The sequence below is a fragment of the Eurytemora carolleeae genome, unplaced genomic scaffold (assembly GCF_000591075.1).
Source record: "Eurytemora carolleeae unplaced genomic scaffold, Eaff_2.0 scaffold266, whole genome shotgun sequence".
NCBI lineage: Eukaryota > Metazoa > Arthropoda > Copepoda > Calanoida > Temoridae > Eurytemora > Eurytemora carolleeae.
In genome coordinates this window covers 97,173-122,667 of record NW_019396291.1, presented here as the reverse complement: position 1 = coordinate 122,667, position 25,495 = coordinate 97,173, and the positions used below count along the sequence as shown (strand labels likewise).

Genomic DNA, 25,495 nt, shown 5'->3' with positions numbered 1-25,495 from the left:
CCCCTCATCTTCCCCCCCCTCCCCCTCCCCTTATGTTCACGGTTAACTTCTGACCCTAATTCTTGAAGGTCACACTATATTATTAGTCCGTTAATGCTTTACTAACAGCCAGGAATTCAGAGGAATTCAAGTTTAATAAAAATCAACCCGGAGTGGGGGCCAGAGCAGAAACGTTACTTGGAATAATGAAATTTTTAATATTTGTATAAATTCACACATTTCGTAAAGATTATGAAAAATAAATAATATTTTACTACCTAATTTAGTTATTATTATTATTGGTATCATTAATAATTTATCATTGATATTACTGTAATTATTATTTTATTATCATATTGCACAAGTGTCCCTATTTGGACATTGCTTTTCGTTTTTTTAACTCGTTGAAATGACCAAATTAAATGTTGGCATAAAGTCTAAAAAAATAATACACCCAAGGTTCACATCCTTCCTCCCAAGGTTCACATCCTTCCTCCCAAGGTTTGCATCCTTCCTCCCAAGGTTTACATCCTTCCTCCCAAGGTTTGCATCCTTCCCTCCAAGGTTTGCATCCTTCCTCCCAAGGTTTACATCCTTCCTCCCAAGGTTTGCATCCTTCCTCCCAAGGTTTACATCCTTCCTCCCAAGGTTTGCATCCTTCCTCCCAAGGTTTACATCCTTCCTCCCAAGGTATAATGACTCTGGATATTTTTTGTTGAGTATTTTAAAATAAAGGGATGGGAAGGGGCCAAGTAAATTATTTTAATGGGATAAATAAATGGGAGGGGTGTCTAAATAAATTGCTATTAAGAGAGGAGGGCTAAATAAGTTATAGTCCATTTGTAAGAACGGGGAATGAATGGGGGTGCAAGAGCAGTTTCAGGGGGGGGCAGTCCATTACCCCCACCCTAAGTGAAATTTGGGAGGGAGTGTTCTTGCCATAGAGGAGAATCAAAAATCTTCATCATTTTATAGGTTTTGAGTCATGGTATTTGGAATCTTAAAAATGCTGACAAGATACAATTGTCCCATAACATTTAATTCAGTTAAATTTAACTGATTCTAATTTTAAGAAAAATTGTTTTATTTTTGACAAAATCTTTTTGGAAAATAGGAAAAGGCAAAAATCATGCTCTTGCGTTACCTAGGCAACCCCAAGCAAAATATGACAAGGAAAATTGTAACTAGGCAAAATGTTACCAAAGGCAAAATGTGACTAGGCAAAATGTGGCTGAGCCCTTCTAATGAATGAGTATTGAGGGAGGTTGGAATGAATGGAAGGTGGGTTTCTAATGAATGAGTGTTGAGGGGGGTTGGAATGAATGGAAGGAGGGTTTCTAATGAATGAGTATTGAGAGGGGTTGGAATGAATGGAAGGTGGGTTTCTAATGAATGAGTATTGAGGGGGGTTGGAATGAATGGAAGGTGGGTTTCTAATGAATGAGTATTGAGGGGGGTTGGAATGAATGGAAGGTGGGTTCAGCTAGTGCGCTCGTGAGCTAGTGAGCTCGTGAGCTCGTGAGGTAGTTAGGTAGTGAGCTAGAAAGCTAGAGAGCTATAAAGCTAGTGAGCTAGAAATCTAGTTAGGAAGAAAAATAGTGAGCTAGAGAGCTAGAAAGCTATAGTGAGATAGTGAGCTAGAAAGCTAGTGAGCTAGTGAGCTAGAAATCTAGTGAGCTTAAAAAGATAGTGATCTAGAGAGCTAAAAATATATTGAGCTAGAAAGAAAGTGAGCTACAAATATAATGAGCTAGAAATCTAGTAAGCTAGAAAGCTAGTGAGTTAGCAAGATAGAGAGCTAGAAAGCTAGTGAGCTAGAAAGATAATGAGCTACAAATCTAGTGAGCTAGAAAGCTAGTGACTTAGCAAGATAGTGAGCTAAAAAGCTAGTGAGCAAGAAAGCTAGTGAGCTAGAAAACTAGTGAGCTAGAAATCTAGTGAGCTAGAAAGATAGTGAGCTAGAAAGCTAGTGAGCTAGAAAGATAGTGAGCTAGAAAGCTAGTGAGCTAGAAAGCTAGTGAGCTAGAAAGATAATGAGCTAGAAATCTAGTGAGCTAGAAAGCTAGTGAGATAGAAAGATAATGAGCTAGAAATCTAGTGAGCTAGAAAGCTAGTGAGCTAGAAAGCTAGTGAGCTAGAAATCTAGTGAGCTAGAAAGCTAGTGAGCTAGAAAGCTAGTGAGCCAGAAAGCAATTGAGCTAGAAAGCTAGTGAGCCAGAAAGCAATTGAGCTAGAAAGATAATGAGCTAGAAATCTAGTAAGCTAAAAAAATAAAGAAAGAATATATATGTTTATGAAGCGTTGAGTGTACATGCTTAAATGAGGTTTCCTTAATTTCTTGAATATAGGTTAACATAACATTGCTTTAATCTGCACACCCCCACATACAGGGATACAATTCTCTAGAATATTCAAATAATATTATTTAAAGCTTTTGAAAGAATTTATAAAACCTAAATATTCAGTAGTTTAAAAAGATTAACTTATTATAGAATAGAAAATGATTATAAAATAAAACTAAAAAGTAGAGTTGTGCAAGATGAAAGATATGAATTTTTTTAGCCGATCCCTGTTTTTTAGAATTTTATTTCAACTCCCCCAGATTTATTAGATTTCTCGATTACAAGGATTTCAAATATCAGGGGGGAAGTAGATCAAATGAGAAGTTTTGGGGAGGGGAGAGAAGGGGAACGTATTTGTGGGATGGAAGGGGTTAAGAATTTGTAGGACAAGGAGAGGGGGGTAGATCTATGTGAGAAATGAGAAGTATGAGGGAAGGGGGTAGTAGAAAGGGGTTAAAATGAAAGGATGGGGAAGGGTTGTGTCGAGTGTGGGGGGTATGGAGGGGAGGTGTATCTAGTGTTAACGTTCATGTTTCATTATAAAGATTATACAAGATAGCTAGGTATACAGATATCGGAATTAAAAGAAATGGATAATCATCTAGATAAATTGATTTCAAACTTTTTATCAATATTATATGTAAATGAAGCGGCATAAAAAGAGGATTTTTTGTAGAAGATACGCAATTAAATATAATTGATGTATAAAAAAAAGATATAAAAATCAAAAGATCGTAATTTGTAAGAAGAGAATGATAAAAAGCACGCATTCCGATAAATGTGTGAAGATTTTAAATTGGTTTCAATTTTCACTTAAAAAATTTAAAATGAAAGCAAAATAAAACAAAGACACCGAAATATCCTTTTAAGAGTACAGTGAGGACCAGAAAACTGTGAAATAAAAAAAGCCAAAAATAAGCAATGATTTAGTTTATTCGGTCAATTGATACAAACCAAATATTTTTACTGTAAAGTTTAAAAATCACTTTTTAAAGTGAAATGATCTGTGAACATTGTATAATTGCTGTGTTTATGTTTAATAAAATGTTTTATATCATAACTTTAGTTATAGGATATATTGTGAATTATGATCGTGCATAAAGCGCTTTACAAACTTTAATATTTATTTATTTAAAGTTATATTCATTTGGCATTTGTGAACAAAGAAAGAAGTTTGAAAAAGAGATTATTTATTTTCAAAATGATGTAGATATTAATTTTCGTAAATGTTTGTATTGAAACATTTAGATTGTATAATGTATATACTGGACGTGTGTATTTATATATATATATATCGGCCTGAACATATTGTGTGGATCTTTCCGGTAAGTGAGCACATAATCCGTGCGCGTTGCCTCGTCGTGTTGTGCGGTATCCGTAGCGTCATAGAACAATTGAAATACAGACTTATCATTCAGACTTCTTGTATGGTTTGGTTGATTTGTTTATAAATAAAAAGTTTCAGAATCACCATTGCAAAACTAAAAAGAAGAAAAATGTCAAATTTGTCCAACATTATTGTCACAAGTTTATGACCACGTTGCTTTTCTGGTTTTTTTTTATGTAAAGTATGGATCCCATGTCAGTCTCCGAGATTCGTCTTGTGCTTGAATTAACGCCCAGAGAAAGTACAATGCAGTACAAAAGATTCGTACACCTCTGAAATAACTTTCCTTGCATTATACCCTTGGCTAAATGCACCGGCTAGTCCTATTAAGTGTCTGCTTTTTTAATCAATAGCCGGGCGATACAGTACAAACTGGGGCCGGAAAGGTTGACCCGGCTCGGAAATTCAAATCAATAAATACGACCGCTCGTTATTAGAACCTTTTAATCCCAATCGCTTAAACTGAATATCCAATCTTGTTCTCTCTTTTTAAATATCTTTCCCGCATTCCAATTATTGAGAGTTCTCTTATAAAATTGCATACTAAATTTCAAAATTTCCCGGCTTCTGATTGGCTGCTCGGGATTAGCCGCATTGGTTAAATTTTATACACGTTTCAGGCTACAAACAAAAAATTAAATTAATATAGAATTTCACTGCTAGTTTTCGTCTCAAAAGCTCTTTAATAAATGGAATTATGTAAGATTTTAATCTGACATTAATTTAATTTAGTTTTAAAGTGGCACGGACGGGGGTTTAGCATTACAAAGGGTAAATTCTCTGGGGTGGGAGCGGCACTACTCCCTGCCCCNCCTGCCCCCCCCCCCCTGTAATATCCCCTGATAGCTGATCTGTATTATTATTCAGTATATTTCTTAATCTATGTTTGTATACGCGTATAACACATGTTTTTCAAAAATGGCCACTTCACAGAATTAAATTAGCATTTTTATTAGAATTGTAATAAGTTTCCACAGGTTAATGTTTGCATATTTTAAAATTAGAATAATAACGCCAATAATTATTTGCAAGATGTAAAATATATGAGATAGTTTTCAGTAAGGCACACAACGCCTTTTTCTATCTATCTATCTATCTATCTATCTATCTATCTATCTATATTTCTATCTATCTTTCTATCTAGTTTTCTATCTATCTATTCAATTGTTGTATTGCATCATCAACTATAGGTTCATCTGATTTGATTGTGTAGAGTTTAGACCCATAGATAGAGGGTCTCAAGGAAACAGGAATACAGGGAGTAATATTTAGAGAGTTGAATCCAGGGACTCGGGAATACAAGGAGTAATATCTAAAATGTTAAAACCAGGGACTCGGTAATACAAGGAGTAATATTTAGAGAGTTGAAACCAGGGACTCAGGAATACAGGGAGTAGAAACCAGGCCGGGACTCGGTAATACAGGGAGTAATCTCTAGAAAGTTGAAACCAGGGCCCAGGAATACAGGGAGTAGAAACTGGGTACTAAGGAATACAAGGAGTAATCTCTAGAAAGTTGAAACCAGGGCTCAGGAATACAGGGAGTAGAAACTGGGGGCTCATGAATACAAGGAGTAATCTCTGGAAAGTTGAAACCAGGGCTCAGAAATACAAGGAGTAGAAACCGGGGACTCAGGAATACAAGGAGTAATCTCTAGAAAGTTGATACCAGGGCCCAGGAATACAGGGAGTAGAAACCGGGGACTCAGGAATACAAGACGTAATCTCTAGAGAGTTGAAACCAGGGCTCAGGAATACAGGGAGTAGAAACCGGGGACTCAGGAATACAAGGAGTAATCTTTAAAGAGTTGAAACCAGGGCTCAGGAATACAGGGAGTAGAAACTGGGGACTCAGGAATACAAGGAGTAATCTTTAAAAAGTTGAAACCAGGGCTCAGGAATACAGGGAGTAGAAACCGGAGACTCAGGAATGCAAGAGAGTTGAAACCAGGAATACAGGGAGTAACCCTTTCGATGTAGAACATTTAAGGGAGAATTCCAAATCCTTTTTGACCCTATGAATCACTTTTTTAAGCACACTGTATGTTAGAACTTGGATCATTAAACTTGCAGATCATTGAGGCCTGAGGTGCTTATAGAAGTAAAATTAAATAAGGATTCTTTTTACAATGCAATTACTATTTAAGATACAGGGTTATTCACAAAGAATGAGACTTCAGAGACGACTGTACGAAATTTTTTAGTCCCTTTTCTCACATTAAGAGTTCCTTGCAAACCAAAGCTGGCATATTTCTGTGATTAATCATTTATTAAACCCTTAAAATACAAAAATTGAAGGCAAATCCAAAAATTAAAGCTTCAAATCGTCATATTTTAAGAATGTTGGATCGTCATAATAGTCTCATCCTTTGTGGTTTACCCTGTATATGAAGATGTACAACATTCAGTGGAAAACAGTGGAATAATCGTCATCTTCTTTTCAACTAAGAAAATTCGCAAAATGATTTTGTAAATTTCAACTGGGCCATTTCCAAAATCCTTACCGACATTTTCAAATTAAAAAAAGACATTTATTCCACAGTTTTCTGGTTTCCACTTTTGATTATTATATTTTATCTTTCAAAACACTTTCATGAATAAAGTTATTAAGTTTAAGATTGTAAATCTGAACTAATTAACAGCTGTGCTTGTGTGTATGAGAGCGGGGAAAACTAATTTTATCTGTAATCCGCGAAAAATAAGAATTAATCAGAGCGTAACTAATAATTATAAAATAAACAAAACCTGAGAAAAAAAAACATTTTAACAACCTTTTTTTCTGTTTGGTAATTAACATCTTTGTTGTGTATAGAAAACAGAAAATCAAGTTGTTGTTAGACACTTGAGCAGAGAGGTTTTGTGATTATTTCCAACTTGCCTTTCAGTGAATAAGTATCGAACGTACTTTTTAAGTAAAAAAATACAATTTACAGTGTTTAACCATATCCCACCCCCACCCCCCTGATTAGCAAATTCAAAAAGCCTTTTGAAAAATGGCAACAACAATAAGTACTGTATACTTTCAAATTTTTTCTTCTAATAATTTTTAACTTTTTAACTCTTTGAAAGATTTTTAAACCTCTCCAGCATCTTAAAGTCAAGGCCACTTTTCCCCTTACGTACCCAAAGATAATTTAGAGAAAGTTAAAAAGTTAATTTTCAAATTTCAGGTCAAAAACATGGGCAATTATGATTTTATTTTGTCATAGAAAGATTCAAATTCAAAACCTTTACTTTAGAATAAGTAAAATAAAGCACATAGAACAAAATAGATGAAAACCAAATTGTGGATCGATATTTACACAGCTGCAATTCTTAAAGATAACAACAACAAATCCAGAGATAGTTTAAAAAATTCAGAAAACATTCTATTTTATACATAGACTAACTGGAGTCTATATGGTAATCCCACCATTCACCCGCTTGGTATAAAATCCTGATTTTAGCAAAAATTTGGGCCTTGCCCGTGGAATTTCTAAAAAATCCCAAATTAGTGTAGTCTATATCACTGTATCCTCTCAAAAAATGACAGTCAATTTGGCTTTGACCAGCTATAGAGAACATATATATTTCTGTACTTCATTTTTATTATACAAAGAAATGTGACATCAATTAATCTTTGTTATATTAAATATTAAATATTTAATCAACTGAAAGTTTAAAGATTTGGAGAGAAATTTCTGAATTCCAGTTCCAGGTACCAACCCAAACTGAAGAACAAGTGGTGGTTGAACAGCGTACTATTGGTTCTACCACTTGTTTGTGCACCGGGTCAAGCGAAAGGGAACCGGTTCAATTTGGACTGCGCGGTTCAACTACTGGTTCAATTTGGACTATGCGGTTCAACTACTTTTTTTTCTTGAATCGATATGGTCCCCGAGTTTATAGTTATGTTTTTTTCATATTTTCAGAATGGAATTGAGTTTTTACAACAACTCAAATATTAAAACCCCTGTATACTTGCATTGTGTTGCAAAGATGTAAGGATTAGAAAAGCAGAGTTTGTGGCAAAGAATCAATTACTTTGCCAAGCTTTTCTACTAATGAAAACTTCAATCCTAGATATTTTAGTTCTGGCTAGAGGGTACAATTATCAAAATTGGTAATGTCTGTTCTCAAAGGGACTGTTAGCTTAATTTCAAGTGATCCTTTATGCAAAGATTGCAATGATCGATTCACAACGGTACCTTTAAAAGCTTTGTCTGTTGTTCAAGAATGAAATAAGATTTTGAAATATGATTATTTACAATTTCAATTTCTCTACAAAAGTGACCTGCACATTTCTACTGCAGAAAGACATGTTAGAACTATCAGCGTTAAACACTTTTCAAGTCAGAAAACCACGTTATTTTTTAAACATTTTTTTAAAATTTAATATTTCAAGGGTACCGTTGTAAATCAGGCATTACCATCCTTGCATGGAGGGTCACTTAAACTTACACTTCCTTTAATCAAACTTTGAGAGTTTTAAAGGATTTACGCTCTATAACAATCTACTGATTTGAAAGATTACTTCATATAAAACTCTTAGTTTTTTAGAAGCTTTTTATCTAAATAGAAATTATTTTTTTTAATTTGATATTATGGAGTTTGTATTTAAGAAGTTTTTATTTTCAGGAGTTTGTCTCGTCAGGAGTTTGTCTCGTCAGGAGTTTGTCTTTCAGGAGTTTGTCTTTTCAGGAGTTTGTCTTTCAGGAGTTTGTCTTTCAGGAGTTTGTCATGGCGCCTAAGGAGGGGGGGAAGAAATGCTATTTAAAAAATTACATCTTACAAGGTTTTTTGTTTCTACCACTTATAAAGATGGAAACTGCTAAAAAACAGAGCCCCATACTAATTTATTTGCAATAACAAGGTATAAGACAAAAGATAACATTTATTTGTAAAAAAACAACAGCCAATATAAACAAACTAAAATACTGATACAGTACACAATATTTTACTAATTTAATTTGAAGGTTAGAGTGATAAAATTTTAGAGTTTACAATTTTAATTATCAGATTCCATGGTTCTTAGTTATTTCATTGAGTTAATTTTTATCAAACAAAAAATTAAAACATTTACCTTATTTGATTTAAACAGTTGAAATAGACATTTCTAGATTTTAGTTTGGGGAGAAGTTTTTATTCAAACTTGCTCATGTAATACTGGAATAGATCTTTGTCAAGACTTACTATCAGAACCATTCCAAAGTACTGGACAAATCTACGTACTGCAACAATAAGAAAAGCAGTACTGTAAATGTTACTCAGGTTGACAACAGTAAGTGCAAAGCATAACAAACATGTCATGGGCAGCAAGTTGCTAGTTCTGAGACATAAATCCTTTGTTACGTTTCTTACATGGCTAAACATAACGTTCTGTTCTATTAGGTTGGACCTGGTACTTAGAGAGTTTCTTCTTTCATCACCTGGAACGCGAAGGGTGTTCCGATGGGTTTCAGGTTCAGTCCTTGAAGTGCTATTAGGAATTGATCCCAATTCTTCTGTATTATTGGCAGTTGAAGGTATAGTCAACGTAAAGACTGAAACATTGAGAGAAGCTGCGTCACCTAAAATAGTAGCAGAACTACGAGGGACAGTGATTCTGTCATGAGTTGAGGCAGGAGCAGGAACAGTAGATGAATTAGGAGCAGGATTAGAATTAGGATTACGATCAGGAGCAGGAGCAGGACAGAAAGCAGGATTAGGAGCAGGAAAGGATGCAGGAGTAGGAGTAGTAGCAGGAGAAGGATTAGGATCAGGAGAATGGTTAAGAGCAGGACAGAAAGCAAGAGTAGAAGCAGGACTGGATGCAGGAAAATGACTCGGAGGATAATTAAGAGCAGGAGGAGGATTCAAAGCAGAACTGGATGCAGGAGGAGGAGCAGGATTGGATACAGGAGCAGGACTAGGAGTAGGAGGAAGATGTGGTGCAGGAATAGTCTTGCGCTTCCTGATAAGCACTCCCAAGATTCTCACAAATTCGAGGAGTGTAGGACAAATTAACAGTATAGTGATGGTAGGAAGGGGATGGCATGTTTTTTTCATTTCTTCTACTTTGTTCAGGAAAGTGGTGTTGGTCTCCATACTCTTGAATGTTAGAGATAGCCCCGTCTCAGCCTGAAAGTTTATGACAATCTCACTAACCGGGTTCTCAACCACACCAAAACATGTCATCCAATTGTAAGCCATGTCTAAAACAGGTATAGCCAACACCCAAAATCCAGATATGAGGACTCCGGTTGTTGGGTTGAGATTGTGGAATACTACAGGTGTTTGAAATAGTATTAGTCTCCCAATGGACAAGCAGCAGACAACGACTACTTCCATCACACCAGTCAACCTCATTGGTAAGAAGGAGAGTGAGAAGGCTGAATATTTGTCAACAAACTCTTGTAGTTCAGCGTGAAAGAAGCAAGTCAATACAGTCATGGTGTAGTTTCTGAGTGTAGATATCAGCACCACAATCACAAACAGTGCTAAGATTCTGTTCAACAAATTCTTCTGATTTACTGGTCTTGTGTTCAAAAAGTGAAAGAGTAAACCTCCTGCAATCATTGTTAAAGTAAAACCAGCTGTGTCAACAGCAAACGTGTAGTGATTTGGCAATGGTGGGGCAGACAGTATGATATTCAAATATGCTACAAGTATTACTAGTTTAATAGAACTTTTATAAGTCATCACTATGATGGTCTATTTTACATTAAATGAAAATCTCTCTGATTTAATCTTTATTCTGGCCTCTGCTGAAAACCTCAAAGTGAGAAAAATGCATGCATTCGCAATTGTTTTTTTCAAACATTGTTTCTATTATTTTACAAGCAATTAGAAAAATACTTAGTAAGGTTTTTATGAAATCGGTTTTTTCTTTTCGCAACATTGTGCTAAGTTTGCAACTTGGTTCAAACGAAATAACAATTGTCTTTAATAAATAATTTTTTAAATGACAGATTTGATCCCCATATCCTCTTAAACCCATATATACTATTTAAACAAAACCCACTTGTAAATCAAATGCTTAATCAAAGAAACTCAACATATTTAACTTTATGGGGGATCCTGAATAGTCATCCTGTAAACTTTTTTTCATCATGTCACATGTAGCTCTGTGCAGCATCTATAGTTTAATTACTATTTTAATAATGAATTTTCAAAAACTTTTAAGTGTTAATTATTCTAAAGAGCTTCAGGAAAGGAAGGCCTTTATGTATCTAAATTCCAAATTGATCTGGAAGAAATTATAAAAGAATATTTTCCCTTTTGATTGACAGCTTAAGGAAGAAAGAGCAGCTGTTGCTTAGGTAAATCTGCTTTTTCTTATTCCCTCCAATTTTAGCTTCCAATTTCTTCCAGATCAATTTGGTTCAGTAAAGGCATTATCAGAACTTTTCCTGAAGCCATTAAGAAAAAAATCCATCAAAAAAGACATGTAGACAACAAATCATACCACTTTTGAACTCTCATTTTGACTTTTTAAGAAATAGCAAATTTATGTACTTTAACTGGAGCCCTTATGAAAAAACTTTGACCATACATGGATAAGTGTATAAGGTGTGCTCATTAAGGGTCGCTATAATTTTTTTAGGGGTACTTCTAGAAGTCTCAGCTCTAAAATTTTTATTTGAAGTTCACTCACTTTTTCTGTACGGAATACAATTTTGGCCAGGTTGGCATCAAGCAGATTGTTGTCATGATGTAAGGAGCATTCTCCTGAAGGTATGATTAGCTTCATAGTCATAGAAATAGTAATATCTAGAAAATTAACCAGTGAAAGGGGACACTTTGGAGGCTGAGTTACCAAAAAATGTTTTTATTAGACGATGCAAAAAGGAGGCTGAAACATTATCCAGAATGAATTTAAAACAATCTAATAAACTTTAGTGGTGGTTTCATGAGGCTAACAAAGAAAAAATGAATATTCATAGTATTATGACATGTCAGGGCTGGAAAAGGCCATCAAGACCCCAAAAATAGTTGAAAATTGTTCAAACTATATTAGCAAGGGTTCACAAAGTATGTATGCCAGACAGCCTGATATATTCTTTTACATTGTAATCAAAGTTATAAAGCAAGATTTAAAGATGACAAAGATCCTGGTTAAATTTGTCCCAAAGTCTCTGACATAGGACCAAAGTGATTACATTGATTATGCATCTTAAATGTAAATCAAAACCAGAAAAATCCTTAAAAGTCCTTCATACATACAATACTCAATCTCTTTTTTATTTTGATCACTCTTAAAGGGTCTAAAACAGACTGGGATGAATCAGGTTTGAGACATTTTTGAAAATTTTCTTGTTGTTATGAACAAAGCTGAATACTCCTTAAATTACATCAACTGATCTAAATAATAATTTGGTATTACAGGGCTGAGACATCTAGAAGTACCTCGAAAATTTGTATTGCATAAATTATTGAACACACCTAATATATGCGGTGCAGACATTGGGTGATAATAGAATAATCTATCCTAATTCTGCATACACATAATAAAGATGTATAAAACCAGAGGAAAACAGAGATTTTCTTCAAGAAGATCTCTTGATCTTAAACTTCCTAAACCTCCAACCTTATCCTACTTCATGAGCAAATATTGTGGAACACAGAAACTGCTTTACTGTGGAATCTCAATCAAAACTTTGGAGAGGGATCAGCATTTTGACATGGGAGCACTTGTCCTAAAGGGTGCTCCTAGATCACACCTATAGCTGAATGCAGTTAAAGGCTATGGAGATTTCTTGAACTTTTTTTTCAAAATTACTGCAGGATACATGAATGATGCAGCAGATTCAGAATTTAAGAAAATTTAAGTATAAACATGTAGAAAAATTGACAAAGTCAGACTGTACACAGCAAGAATAAAGAAATACAATCACCATTTAAGTTCTAAGATCTAATTTTTTATCCCAAAGCACCACATAAATTTAAATCCCTCAATCTTTTAAAGTGTTCTGGTTTATCATTCAACAGATTCCAAAAAAATAAACTCCAAATCATTTAAGTAAAATGTTTTTTTTTTATGTTTTCTATCTCTTAAGCTTACACCTGCTTAGCCTTATCTTGAAAAAACCACTTTGATAAAACTTTCCGTTAAAACTAATTTTGAAGGTAATCTTCTTGTACTTTACTTCAAGACCAAAGAATTGAGCTTACTTAAACAGTTATAACAATTTCGCCCTCTAAAATTGGTTTTTAAGTGTTGATGCTAAAAAAATGTACTTTTGCTTTATTTTTTATTATAGTATGTTTCTATCATTTTGGGGAATAAAGATGTGTTAATGCTTTTTATTTAATTTATGGGAAAATCTTAAGCAAATTATGTAAAAAATCGCATTCTGAAAAGGGTTTCCACAACACAGATTCTCTTGCACAACAGTTTCCCGTTTTTGCACGAAATTTTGTATAATTTTTGTATCAAAACGAAACCAGTTTTGCGCAAAAATGCGCATTCATTCAAAAAAAATAATTTTCTTTTGTACGAAATTGCACATGAATATTAAATTAAGTAATATTTGTTGCACGGCATATAGTGCACAAATATGAAAGATTTAAATATAGGATAGTATGATGTGAATTAGATATACTTGTGATAAATATAGTAATGAACCCCACATTTTGTAAACCTGAACATACCTATATATATTACGTTATAACATTATCTGTACACTAAGTACATTCATTTATTTGTGAACAAACCTGTAGGTCCATATTATTAACATGTACTATAAAACCCAAAATATAGATTAATTGGATATGAACCTTTGTTTTATTACGTTAAGACACATATTAATTATCGTGTAGAGAGCATAGAGTCCGAAAGTGAGTTGTATCTGAACGATACATTCTTAAGAATACAGAAAGTATTGTATCTGGATTGATACAGACTAAAGTATTTTTGAAGAATATTGAGTTCTAAGAGCGAGTTATATCTGAATGATACATACTAAAGAATACAGAGAGTGTTATATCTGGATTGATACAGACTAAAGTATCATTGGAGAATATAGAATTCGAGAGTGGGTTGTATCTGGATTGATAAAGACTTAAAAGAACTATTGGAGTAAGGCATTCGTTACATACTGATGACATCTTTGTCTTAAACTATGTAAATAGGAATGCATTTCTCTTGTTTGTCAGTTTGTTTGTTTGTTACCTATTTCCGTCGGCTGAACCAAATTGTCGCAATGAAACTGATGGCTGGTATTCGCTTAGTCAGTATCAGTCCGATGACCTAAAAACTCAGACGTGGGGCTCACCAGGAGCGGAGGTGGGCCATAATACAATGAGCGGCTCTAATTGGTTTAACATTGGATTCATACATTTCATTGTATCTCGAAATTTAACGAAATAGCAGAAAATAACGAAATACGCAAACCAAGATTTTTTTCAGAACTTGCGCGGAATAGCTTTTGCGCATCAATGCGAAATTAAATCGAAATTTTGTGCAATTTTTAGTCAGATCGTAAGAAAACCTTTGCGCAATTATTGCACAATTTTCGTGCAAATAATTTCGATTGGAAACCCTAATTCTAAAACCATAAAATCTATTCTTAATTATCAAAAACTTTAGTCTTTGAGATAATTGACAACTTTTGCTATATAGTAATATTTAACACAATGATGTGCAAATTTTTTTCGGCATCACAACATAGACACTGGAAAACAATTTTTTTCATACCTATACGATGTTTTGCTGCAAAGAGATAAATTTTTAATTTACAAAGTTATCCAACCCCAGGCAAAATTTGGTGCTATTGTTGCGAATATTGTGAATAAAAATCATTCTTTAACAGTTTGAAATCTATCAAAATAATCTAAGTCTATAAATGAAACACGGTGTTCATATGCTGCATGTGAAAATCAATTGAATAAATGAATGTATCATAAAATTTTTTTTATTAATTGTAGTTTTTATGCACACACATGGGGGGGGTTAAAGATTAAAAAGGGGAGGAGTGGTGGGAGTTTGAGGGGGAGGGAAATAGGGGAGGTGAAAGAGAGGGGAAGGAGGGGGAAAGTTACTAAAAATCAGATTAGTTTGCTGTGTTCACTGGGACATGAGGTTCCATTGACTGATTTCGAAGGTTTCAATCTTACTTTATTTACAAAGCAGTAGGAAGCAAGTTTTTACAGTGATAACATTGTAATATTTACATAAACAACTTCAAAATTATTCTTTCTTTACAAATAGGGACTCCATTTTTACATTGGCTTTTCCGATTCAATATGGTACCCTTTAAAGCTTTGTCTGATATAGAATGCATGGAAAAGTTGATTATTTTCAAAAGTAATTGCTTCAACACTTTTCAATCGAGAAAAATATCTTTCACGTTCTTATCAAATAAAGGTTTAGAACATACTCTTATAAATTTTAAAATGAAAGTTCACTATAAATACCAACGACATTCATTTTAACGATCGTTCAGTAAAATCGTTCGTCCTTGTTACAATGAAAATCCACGATTTCTTTTTAATTATTCTGTTTTTCGCGACATTTCGTGATTATTAGAAAATTAGATGATAATTTTTATTTTACAGTTATCTGTTCACCACTGGATCAAAGATTTCTAAGAAGATTGAAAAGATGTTTTATTTTTAATATTTTTGTTTTAACAAATTGTTAAAAGTTTCCCTCCCTATATATTTCCCTTCGGTGTTTTCAATATTTCAACAAAGAATCATTTATCTTTGAGGGCCGGAGGTTTTCAAATTCTTTAAATAATAAAATTCTTTAAAAAATCTTTTTAAAAAGTTGTTAATCGATAATTTAGTTTATATCTTTTTTAGACAAATAAGTTCAATATGAGTTGAAAAGAAGAAAATTTAAAAAATGAGGCGATTTTTCCTCATTTTCAGGAATGATTTAAACATATTTCGAATATTAATACAACACAAGAAAACGGTAAAAATCTGTCTATTCAAATATGATTTACAAATGTATCATACACTTAAGAAGGTTTAATGCTAGAGAAGCCAATACATACTAAAGAATACAGAGAGTGTTGTATCTNTTTCAAAAATGTGAGCTTAAAAGTTTTTATTTTTGTAAGATTTTGAAAATGCGCGAAAAAATATTATGAAATTCACAAACTTTTTTCATACTGTACAAAGAGAAGATGCTCACAGATTATTCTCATAATATTAATAACACACTCATAGTTTATTCAGGGCTTTCTCAAGTAGGTTTTCATCTTTTAAAATTTAATTAGATTAAGTTAAATCTGATAGGAACGAATTTGTCTAAACCTTTTATAACTTTATTTAGATAATTTATTTTATAAAATACGAAGAAGGCATTTTAATTATTATACTTTTATCTTTTGGATTTTTAAGATCAGAACGTATAACTAACTACAACGAAGTAAATCGGTTAAAAATATGTCCAAAAAATAAGGCTCACTGAGGAACTCTAGTTTACTCCTCGAGACATTAATTCAATGTTGTTAGTTTTACACATGAAAAATATAACTTTTTCTTATTAAAGCCTGAAAGAGTAAGAAATACAAGAGGAGTTCTTCTTACACCAAAACCTAAAAATAGTAAGGTACGGAAATTAACACAATTGTCTTTACTAATCAAGTAAAAGTAGTGACAATGTAGATTGTGCTAACAATATTCAGTAAACAATGTAGTATGTGCAAACAGTAGATTTTATAATGTTCAAACAATATTCAGTACATAATGTAGATTGTAGAATGGGCAAACAATATTCAGTGCATAATGTAGATTGCAGAACGTGCAAACAATACTCAGTACATAATGTAGATTGTAGAATGTGCAAATAATATTCTGTACATAATGTAGATAGTAGAATGTGCAAACAATATTCAGTACATAATGTTAATTGCAGAACGTGCAAACAATATTCAGTACATAATGTAGATTGTAGAATGTGCAAACAATGTTCTTTATAATCTACTGTCGTCGTCGTATATATCATTACAATGATCCGATTTTTTGATTTCTACCAAGCTTTCAAACGTAATATGATATACATGAACATGGAAACAAAGAAAAGCTGCAGGCAATTAACAGCTTTGCTTACAGGGTGTCCCACGAAACATGTTAGTTTGTGAATAGTTTTAAATGTTTTCTTTCATAATTTGTTAAGTGCTTTGACATAATTAAGAGATTAATTATCATTAATAAGAAATATAACATGGCAGTCATTTTATAGCAAAATTGAGCTCAAAGTAATAACGAAATACACTGCAAAAATGTCTTTAATCTCTAATATAATATATGGAAGAAGACATTCAAAACATTCGCCAACTGTCATATTTCGTGGACACCCTGTAGTTGAGGTGTTAACTTGTAATATGGACAAAAACTTGTTAGAAATCAAAACTTAAAAAGAAAGTTTGTATTCACTGTATTAATAGTAATGTCGACCATGGTATTTGGTATTTGGTCTTCCATTTGTGCGCTTTAGATATTTTTATTTATTTAATAACATTATTTTTTCGAAATTTCCCTTGAGACTAATAAATAGATATTTTGCCATTTTAAAGTGTAAAGGGCTTAAAAATGAATTTAAAATGATTTATTAAGAACATTAATTTTTTTATGCTGGAAACAGAAATAAAGTGATCCTTAAAAACTGTGGAATAGAAAAACGACATTTAAGAATCTAATGTTGTCAATCTAACAGTTTTACTTGTAGCTTAAACTCATATTTCTAATTGAAGTGGGTCTATGTGTTTCTTGGACTAGTTAATATATTGTATTTACAAGTCGTTTTCCTATTCCACTCTGTTGTGGGTATCACTGTAAAAAGTTGTATTTTTAGTGTCCTGTCCAGAGACGTCTACCATCTCTAACATAATGTTATAGATCCATGTTTATTCAGTAGAAACTTATTTAAAAGATTGGGAAATTATTAAGCTACGGTTCAATGATATTTTTAAAAGCAATTAATCTGTTATTCATAAATACAGTTTTTAATATATGACTTATGTAACATAATTAGTTAAATTTTAACCTTGGAAATAAACGACTGACTGCTTTAGAATTTCTGTACGCAAATCAAATAATGATGATTCATTTATTACTCTTATTATTATTAAGGCTACACTATGGTTTTTTGCGGATTTGCGTTGAAATAAACTAAAACCATATACCATGTACCCTGCAAGGTGGCACTCTAAGCCAGGCGCAAATCACTGTAGGTTCTTTGTGCAAATGCCACATCTTTTCACGGCCACTGCAGAAGACGACACGAAGCAATTAATGTTTAAAACATGATTTCCAAGGCAAATATTACTTCCGTACTCTTGAAAGTTCCAATTCGGTGAACACGGAACAAAAAGCAGTTTAAAGTTAAAGATGATTTTTTAGTCTCACAAAAAAGTTAAAAAGTTAGTTATAAGAGGGTTTTATGCTTTTATTGGCAATAAAAAAAAAGTTTGCCATGTTTTTTTTCTTCAGAAATTAAAGGGCGAAAAATTAAAGAAAAAGTTTGCCATGTGTTTTTTTCTTCAGAAATTAAAGGGCGAAAAAGGCAATTGTCCAAGTCGAAGTTCCAATACCTTTTTTCAAAAAACTAAAGAATGAAATATAAATCCCCCTGCAATGATCACTAATCAAACATTTGTTTACATTTCCTAACCAAGCTTGGTTTCTTTATTTATATCATATATTATATTAAGCAAGTCATGTCATGTCAAGCTTCAACATGGTCTTTTTCATTTCCGTAAAATTTTCTTTCTGGTATATGATTTTTAAGGTGCAGGGCGTTCCAATTTTTACATTATAAAAATATGAAGGAGCATAAATATAACTTATAATTACAAAAATGTCATAAATCTTGAAACATTGAATACAATTTTAAGTGGAACCAGCCATATTTGAATCGCGGCTTAAATTTGAACCGTTTCTTAAATTCTTTAAATTCGGCCTCAGGACTACAAAAAACGTGGATTTAGAGAGTTCAAATCAAAAGCCAAGGCGTCGCAAACTCTTCTACGTCAACCCAGTCTGAAAATGGATGCAACATTTCATACCATTTAGAATTGGTGTGACTTGTTTCCTTTCTCAAACTAGAACTTTCATAATTTCAAAGAAATGTTTTTAAGTGCTTAGTTTCACTCCCAGACAAAATCACTGAGCGGTATCATGTTCCACACGTTATGATCCAAAGTTTATCAACATTTTGTCAATTATTACTTTTTAACTCAAGGTAGAAACAATTGTAATTTATAGTTCAAAACATTTGTGTCTTTGGCTTGAATAATCATCAAAGGCTATAGGGTGTTGTGATTTTTCGACCATGAGACCCTGACCAGTTTGGATTGCTGTGAACGCGCCTAATGTTGGTTCAATTGGTTCAGCCGTTACAAAAAATATCAACCAATGCTTATAAACACGAACCGTCAACCAAAATATAGATCTTCTTTAGAAATCTGAAAATATAGATTAATTGATTAATTGATTGATTTTGATGTTCAGTATCCTGAGCTGAATTATCACAGTGTATCCTGCACACCTGGGAAACCTTGCAGTCATGCCATTCCTGTCCAACCACAGGTCAGATCGTCTACGCGGCATTAAAGGGACTGTATGTAGGTCAGATCGTGTACGCGGCATTAAAGGGACTGTATGTAGGCAAAGAGAATAGAATATATATTAGAGGGGAATTTACTAGAAAAAAGTGTAAAACGGCCATTTTGTTGTACTGTTTCCATACTGTAGGTGTACTTTACATATTTATGCTAAATAACCTTTTGGGCCATGAAATATCATTTTATAGAAAATCTAAAATTAATGTTAAAAGAAAACCAAATTATGAAATAGGCTGGTTTCATAATTGACCAATGATCATTTCACATAGACTCTATGCCTTTCACTTTACAAACGATGATTTTCCGTTATAACTATAAATCAAATGATGTTTTTTATTCACCTAATTCATTATAAAGTTTATTTAACAGCTTTAAAAAATTCGAAATTGAAATGAATAGTCTAGGGAACATACTGTATTAATGTACTCTACTGCATATAATTTGTGAACATTTACATGATTTGTACACTTTGAACTCCCTTTCAGGCTATAAGGGACTGAAAAAATTCATACTGAGAGATTCTTTAAATTCCCCTCTAATATATATTCTATTCTCTATGTATGTAGGTCAATCGTCTACGCGGCATTAAAGGGGCGTAGACGAGATTTCATTTGGATTTGAAAATCCGTTTAATCTGTTACCTGAGCAAAAATGAGGAATTGTCGGTTTTTTTAAAAGTTTATCTTAATAAAAAAAGCTTGGGACTTTTAAATATGATAAGCCAATTATCAAATATTAATATTTGTATACCATATTTAATCTTTTCAAAAAAATATATCTAAATATATTTCAAATATTTTAAAGACATACTTAAACTGTTAACTTGTAAGTTAATTTTTAATGGTCTGAGAAAATTTTCCGTCTCGCCCCTTAGTTCTCACTTCTATTGTATACTATAATTTGGTATACATACCTGAATACCAGAGGGATGTTTACATAATTTCATAAAATAGTTCAAGCATTAATTTTAATCCCTCTTTTTAATGGAGGGTCACATGAAATTACTTCTTATCTGATTTTAGGACGAGCAAAGACTGTTTTCTGTGATTGAGGATAAATTCTATGATGTCCGGCAAGGAGAGGGTTCCCTTGATCAGGTTGATGACGTATTCAACGCCAGAGATGGGCTAAATGCTCCTGGATGGTTTGATGCTCTGATCAAAACAAATACACCAGAAGAGAAAAATTATAGAGAAGGCTCTTCTGATGACTTTGAGCATAGAAACAGGTTTGCAACAACGGATACGGTTGAGGTTGAATCCTACAATCGGTTTCAGCATCAAGCTGATTCAAGAAGAACGAATGCTCCAACGGATGTTAGACCCTTCAATAGGTTTCAGCATGGGAGTGGGTTTGTAAGCCTGAGTGATTCAAGAAGAACAAACTCTCCAGTCGAAGTAGAATCATTCAACCGGTTTCAGCATCAAGCTGATTCAAGAGGAACAAATGCGCCAACGACTGTTGAGTCCTCCAATGGGTTTCAGCATCGGAGTGGGTTTGTAAGCTTGAGTGATTTAAGAGGAATAAAAACTCCAACGACTGTTGAGTCTTCCAATGGGTTTCAACATCGGAGTGGGTTAATAAACCTGGATTGGGAGGATGAAGGTGTTTACTCCAGTAACCGGTTTGACGGTCCATATCTGTACGACGAGAACAGGGTTGATTTAGAGGACCGCTATGGATATTCTAAGGATGAAGAAGAGGAAATGCCTGAATTTTCAAGCATACTCCAAGCCAATACAGGCAAACAAACAGGTAACTATTATACTCCGTTGAAAGAATTACTTTCGTTGTATTTGATTTTTGAAAAATTCTGAGAAATAAGTTCTACCTATTTAAAACTCAATTTAGTGATAGAAAATATTTGTTAGAACCTTGTATAACTTTGATAAAATTTCATACAAATTTGAGTCTATCAAAATTCTAAAATCAAGAAATAATGTCAAGAAAAGCAAAAAGGTTTTTATAATTTACGAAATTTTATATTTTTTTATCATTTTAATATGCTTATATGTTGTAAACTTTGACTTTGAACCAACCGAATTCGTAGTTTAAAATGATTGCAAAGAAAAAAATAATATGAAAATTACAATTTACTTTTTGTTCAAAAAAAATTATTCATTTGCATTAAAAAATATGAAAATAAAATGACAATTTAGACAACAAAATTGTTCACCACTTGTTGGCGAATGGTTATGATTGTCAAAGTTACAGGGTGTCCCACGAAACATGACAATAGGAAGACGACTTGAAAGTCGTCTTTGGTATTTGAATTTATTTGTGACATTTAGTCTTCTATCTACTTTAACATGTATGATTCTTGAAACAATTATCACATAATTCTCCTAGCCCTGGCATTTCCAAAAAGTGGTCTGCGTTTTTTGTGCTTTCAATATTACCGGAGATATAAAGAGTTTGGTTCAGATTTCAATTTTGTTAAATAAAAGCAAAATTGTCGAAATCTGAACGAAATTCTTCATATCTCGGGCAATATTGAAAGCACAAAAAAGGCAGACCACATTTTGGAAATGGCAGGACAAGGGAAATTTTGTGATTATTATCTCTAGAAATTTACTTCTAAAATTAGGTTGACAAATAAACGCAGCAAATTATATCAAAAATCAAGACGACATTCAAGTCGTCCTGCATACTGTCATGTTTCGTGGGACACCCTGTACTAGAAAAAAAACTAAGATAATTTATACACTGAAACTGTATAAAAAATATAAAAAAAATGTTGAAAGGGATTTTTTTTATTATTATTATTACTCTCTTAGGAGCAGCTATATGTAACTTCACACTTCATGATTTTTATATTTTATCAAATGTTCTCCCTTTGTAATTAACCCCTGCTTCCCTTACTCTTATGCCACTTTGTCGCGTGTTTTTCAAGGACTTTTTCGGTTATACGTATGTTTTTTTATAATTTGATTACTATATTACATATAAATATATATATATATAATCCATATATATATATACATATATTGAAACTTAGTAATAAATAGAGTAGAAAGTTGTTGAGCAATTAAACTTGCAATGATATCGTTCACGCAGGAGTAATCACTCAAGTAGTTTTTTAGATTTTGCCTCTTCAACCTCTTGAACAAAAGAGATTTTGAATCTATGCCACAAACTCTTAGTTTGTAATCGCTACATATTCTTGCCAACACAATGTCGTAGACCTTAGATATTTCAAATTGTGCACATGAAAAAATGAAAGTTGAAACATCAAAGGTTAACAATATCAGATCTACAGGGGCGGANTTATTTTAGAATACAGAAGAAATAAATGATTTCAAATCCAACAGATTTCCTGCCAAAGCCCCTGAAAGAACCCCTGATAGAACTCCACAAAGAACCCCTGATAGAGCCCCGGAGAGGGCCCCCGAAAAAGCCCCAGCAATGGCCCCTGAGTCAATGTCTCAAAGAGAAAATGCAAATCGGAGAAATGGATATTTTGAAAGAAATAAGAACATGGTTAGTTTTATTCATTTGAAAAATTTAAAAATTTTACTCTACAGAATTCATTACCCCAAACCCTGTGTACTCAATGATACCAAGTGAATTATAAGGGTGAAATATTCGACAATGTTAACTGTACACATCACAGCAAACTAGGACAGGAGCTAGATAACTACGGGGTGTCCCACGAAACATGACATTTAATAAATAGTTATTTTTAGTTAAACAAATCTTTTGCCTAATTATATTTAACTTTGAAATCAATTTTAATATAACATGACTCCCATAAAATATTTTCATTGATCTTTGGTATCAAACAACTGAACAAATAATGGAAAAAGTCATTTTAAACACTTCACCAACTGTCATGTTTCGTGGGACACCCTGTATGTCCGCCTCCTAGTTATTTGGCTGTAGAACATCAAATTTAGCTTTAAAAATCGTTACTATTACATTAGTAACTATATTTGTAAGCATTCAAGTTCCCCGTTGAATTCTAAAAACACTTGGGGGATTCGAATTTTTGAAGAAGCCTCATGACGATCCTCAGTCGTCAAAATCCTTTGAACAACTCCTATATCTATAAAATAAAACAAGACATTCGTATATATATATGTTGCCTCTGTCAGATCAGGTTGCAAATATATAGATTAGACACTTTGAGTTGGGTAAATTAAAGGTTAGATTAACAATCTTTAAAGAACTGGATTTACCATGTTTATTTATCTAAATAAAATAAAGAAAGTCAGCATTTCACTTTTTTGACATATTTTTCCCTGTTACCGCCTCAATCTATATATACGCTATACTTGGCTGTCCGTTTGTATCCTATATTCGTCAAAACGGCTGAACCAATCGGGCCAAAATTTTAAATACAAGATGAACGCGAAGCGTCCTAAAAGTCTAGTATTCTAAATTATGTGTTTTCTTTGTTCAGGCTCTGAATTGAAACCTAATCCATCGCCATGGCCTCGTCATAAAGTAACAACGTATTCAGGTACATAGAGGACCAACACTACAATTCTTTATAAAGAGACTTTCCTTGTAATTTTAATGACCCTCCAGTTAAAGTACAGTGAAACCCTTAATAACGAATACATCGGAAGAATTTATCAAATGTCGTCTTGACAATTTTTCAATGAGTTTTATACTATATTTCGTAAATTTCAGTATTGAATACGTAAATAAATGAATAGCCATGAATATGCGGGAACAGTTTTAAAGAGTTCCATATAATCATTTAATTAAAAAACTAAATATCTGCAACATTTTACTATCAGAAAGTGAAGAATACGACATTTGATGAATTCTTTTTATGTATTCGTTATTAAGGGTTTCACTGTATTTAAAGCACCCTGTCTAAATAGGTTCCTTCAAAATGCTTTTTCTGATTAATTCTAATAATTTCATTATTTTTTCTGTGGCTAAAAAATCCACAGGTCAGTTTCTTAAAGAAAACCCGAAAGAAAATAACCAGCTTTTCACAGACAAATCCTTGACATCTCATTTATTCTTGATTAGAATCAGACGCGTCGTTCTAAAAATACAGTTTACCTTCAAATTTTGACTATCTAATTAATAAATATTAGCCAGCAATAATAAAATTAATTTTGAAATGAAAATATAATTCTAATTTTGCAGCTCCTGTGTCTGTAGCTACTGGATTAGGACCGGATAAGGGTAAAAAAAATTAATGAACAAAAAATAGATAGACATTATGATATTTCATATTTGCCAAAGCAAATTATGTTTTTTAGTGTGTGGAATTTTTGCTCTGACAGTAAATTTTAATTTAAATGTCAGATTTATTTCATGATTATTGTTTCAAGAATCATATTTCTAAAACTATGTTGAAAAATTAATGCCTAATTTAATAAAACTTGTTAAAATACAAAAGACCATTTTTAAATCGTCTCTAAAGTTTCATGTTTTTTGGGACACCCTGTATGTATGTACCGTACTACATGTATAAACTACTTTAGGCCCCGAGTACCCACGTCGGCACGGTACATCCTCTCCAGTACAACAGTCCAGCAAGTAAGATTTAAACTTCTAACTTGAAAAGTGATTCATTCTAAAAATGTCCTCCGAAGTTTCTGGAGCAGAAATGCGCAAGATTTTAAAATAAACTACCATTCAAAATAATTCATTTTTAGAGATATGCAATCTTGATGAAGCAAAGCTTTTAAGGGTACCTTTGTAAATCATACATGCCACTCTTAAACGGAGTGTTGGCCATTCTTTTTCATCTATTTACCAACATTGAAGGATATTGGCAGGATTTCACAAAATATGCAAATTTTTGTTTTATTTTTTACAGGTTTAATTTTTCTTATACTATGTAAAATATTGACTCTGGAGCATAGATTAATTATACTAACAGATAGGACATTAGATGTCGTCTTTTCAAGATTTATTTGTGTTTCGTTAACAATAGCCCTGAGGCAGAAGCCTAAAATAGTTACGCACAGTCGGCGTAGAACAAGACAGAGAGATAGCCATATAAACTACTAAATTACTAAACTAAAGATTTAACTAAAGATTTTTATTTTGATAAAACTATTAAAGGGAGTGACCGGCTATGTAAGGTAGTTGAACTGAGTATGCAGTGTCGTGGAAAACTTCTTTCGGATTCATTTGAGACATATTAAACTTTTTAAAGATCTGTAAATCCTGAGTTTACGCGCAAATTCGACGTTCAAAACTCCTACTTTGGGGGTGGATACGTTTTCAGAATTAGTTTTTTTTAATATTAAATAACGACGACATAAAATGTAAAAAATT

The 25,495-nt window shown here is 32.8% G+C and overlaps 1 protein-coding gene across 1 annotated transcript in view; it reads left to right on the top strand.

Annotated features, from left to right (window-relative positions):
- Positions 1 to 17,070: 17,070 nt before the first annotated feature.
- The window catches only part of LOC111700293 (uncharacterized), a 21,945-nt gene continuing 13,520 nt past the window's right edge, over positions 17,071 to 25,495 (top strand). Inside the window, exons 1-5 of the mRNA XM_023471165.1 lie at positions 17,071 to 17,082; positions 19,134 to 19,211; positions 20,269 to 21,001; positions 22,304 to 22,317; positions 22,523 to 22,726. Of these exons, the coding sequence (XP_023326933.1) occupies positions 17,071 to 17,082; positions 19,134 to 19,211; positions 20,269 to 21,001; positions 22,304 to 22,317; positions 22,523 to 22,726 (1,041 nt within the window). The remainder of the gene's footprint in view (positions 17,083 to 19,133; positions 19,212 to 20,268; positions 21,002 to 22,303; positions 22,318 to 22,522; positions 22,727 to 25,495) is intronic.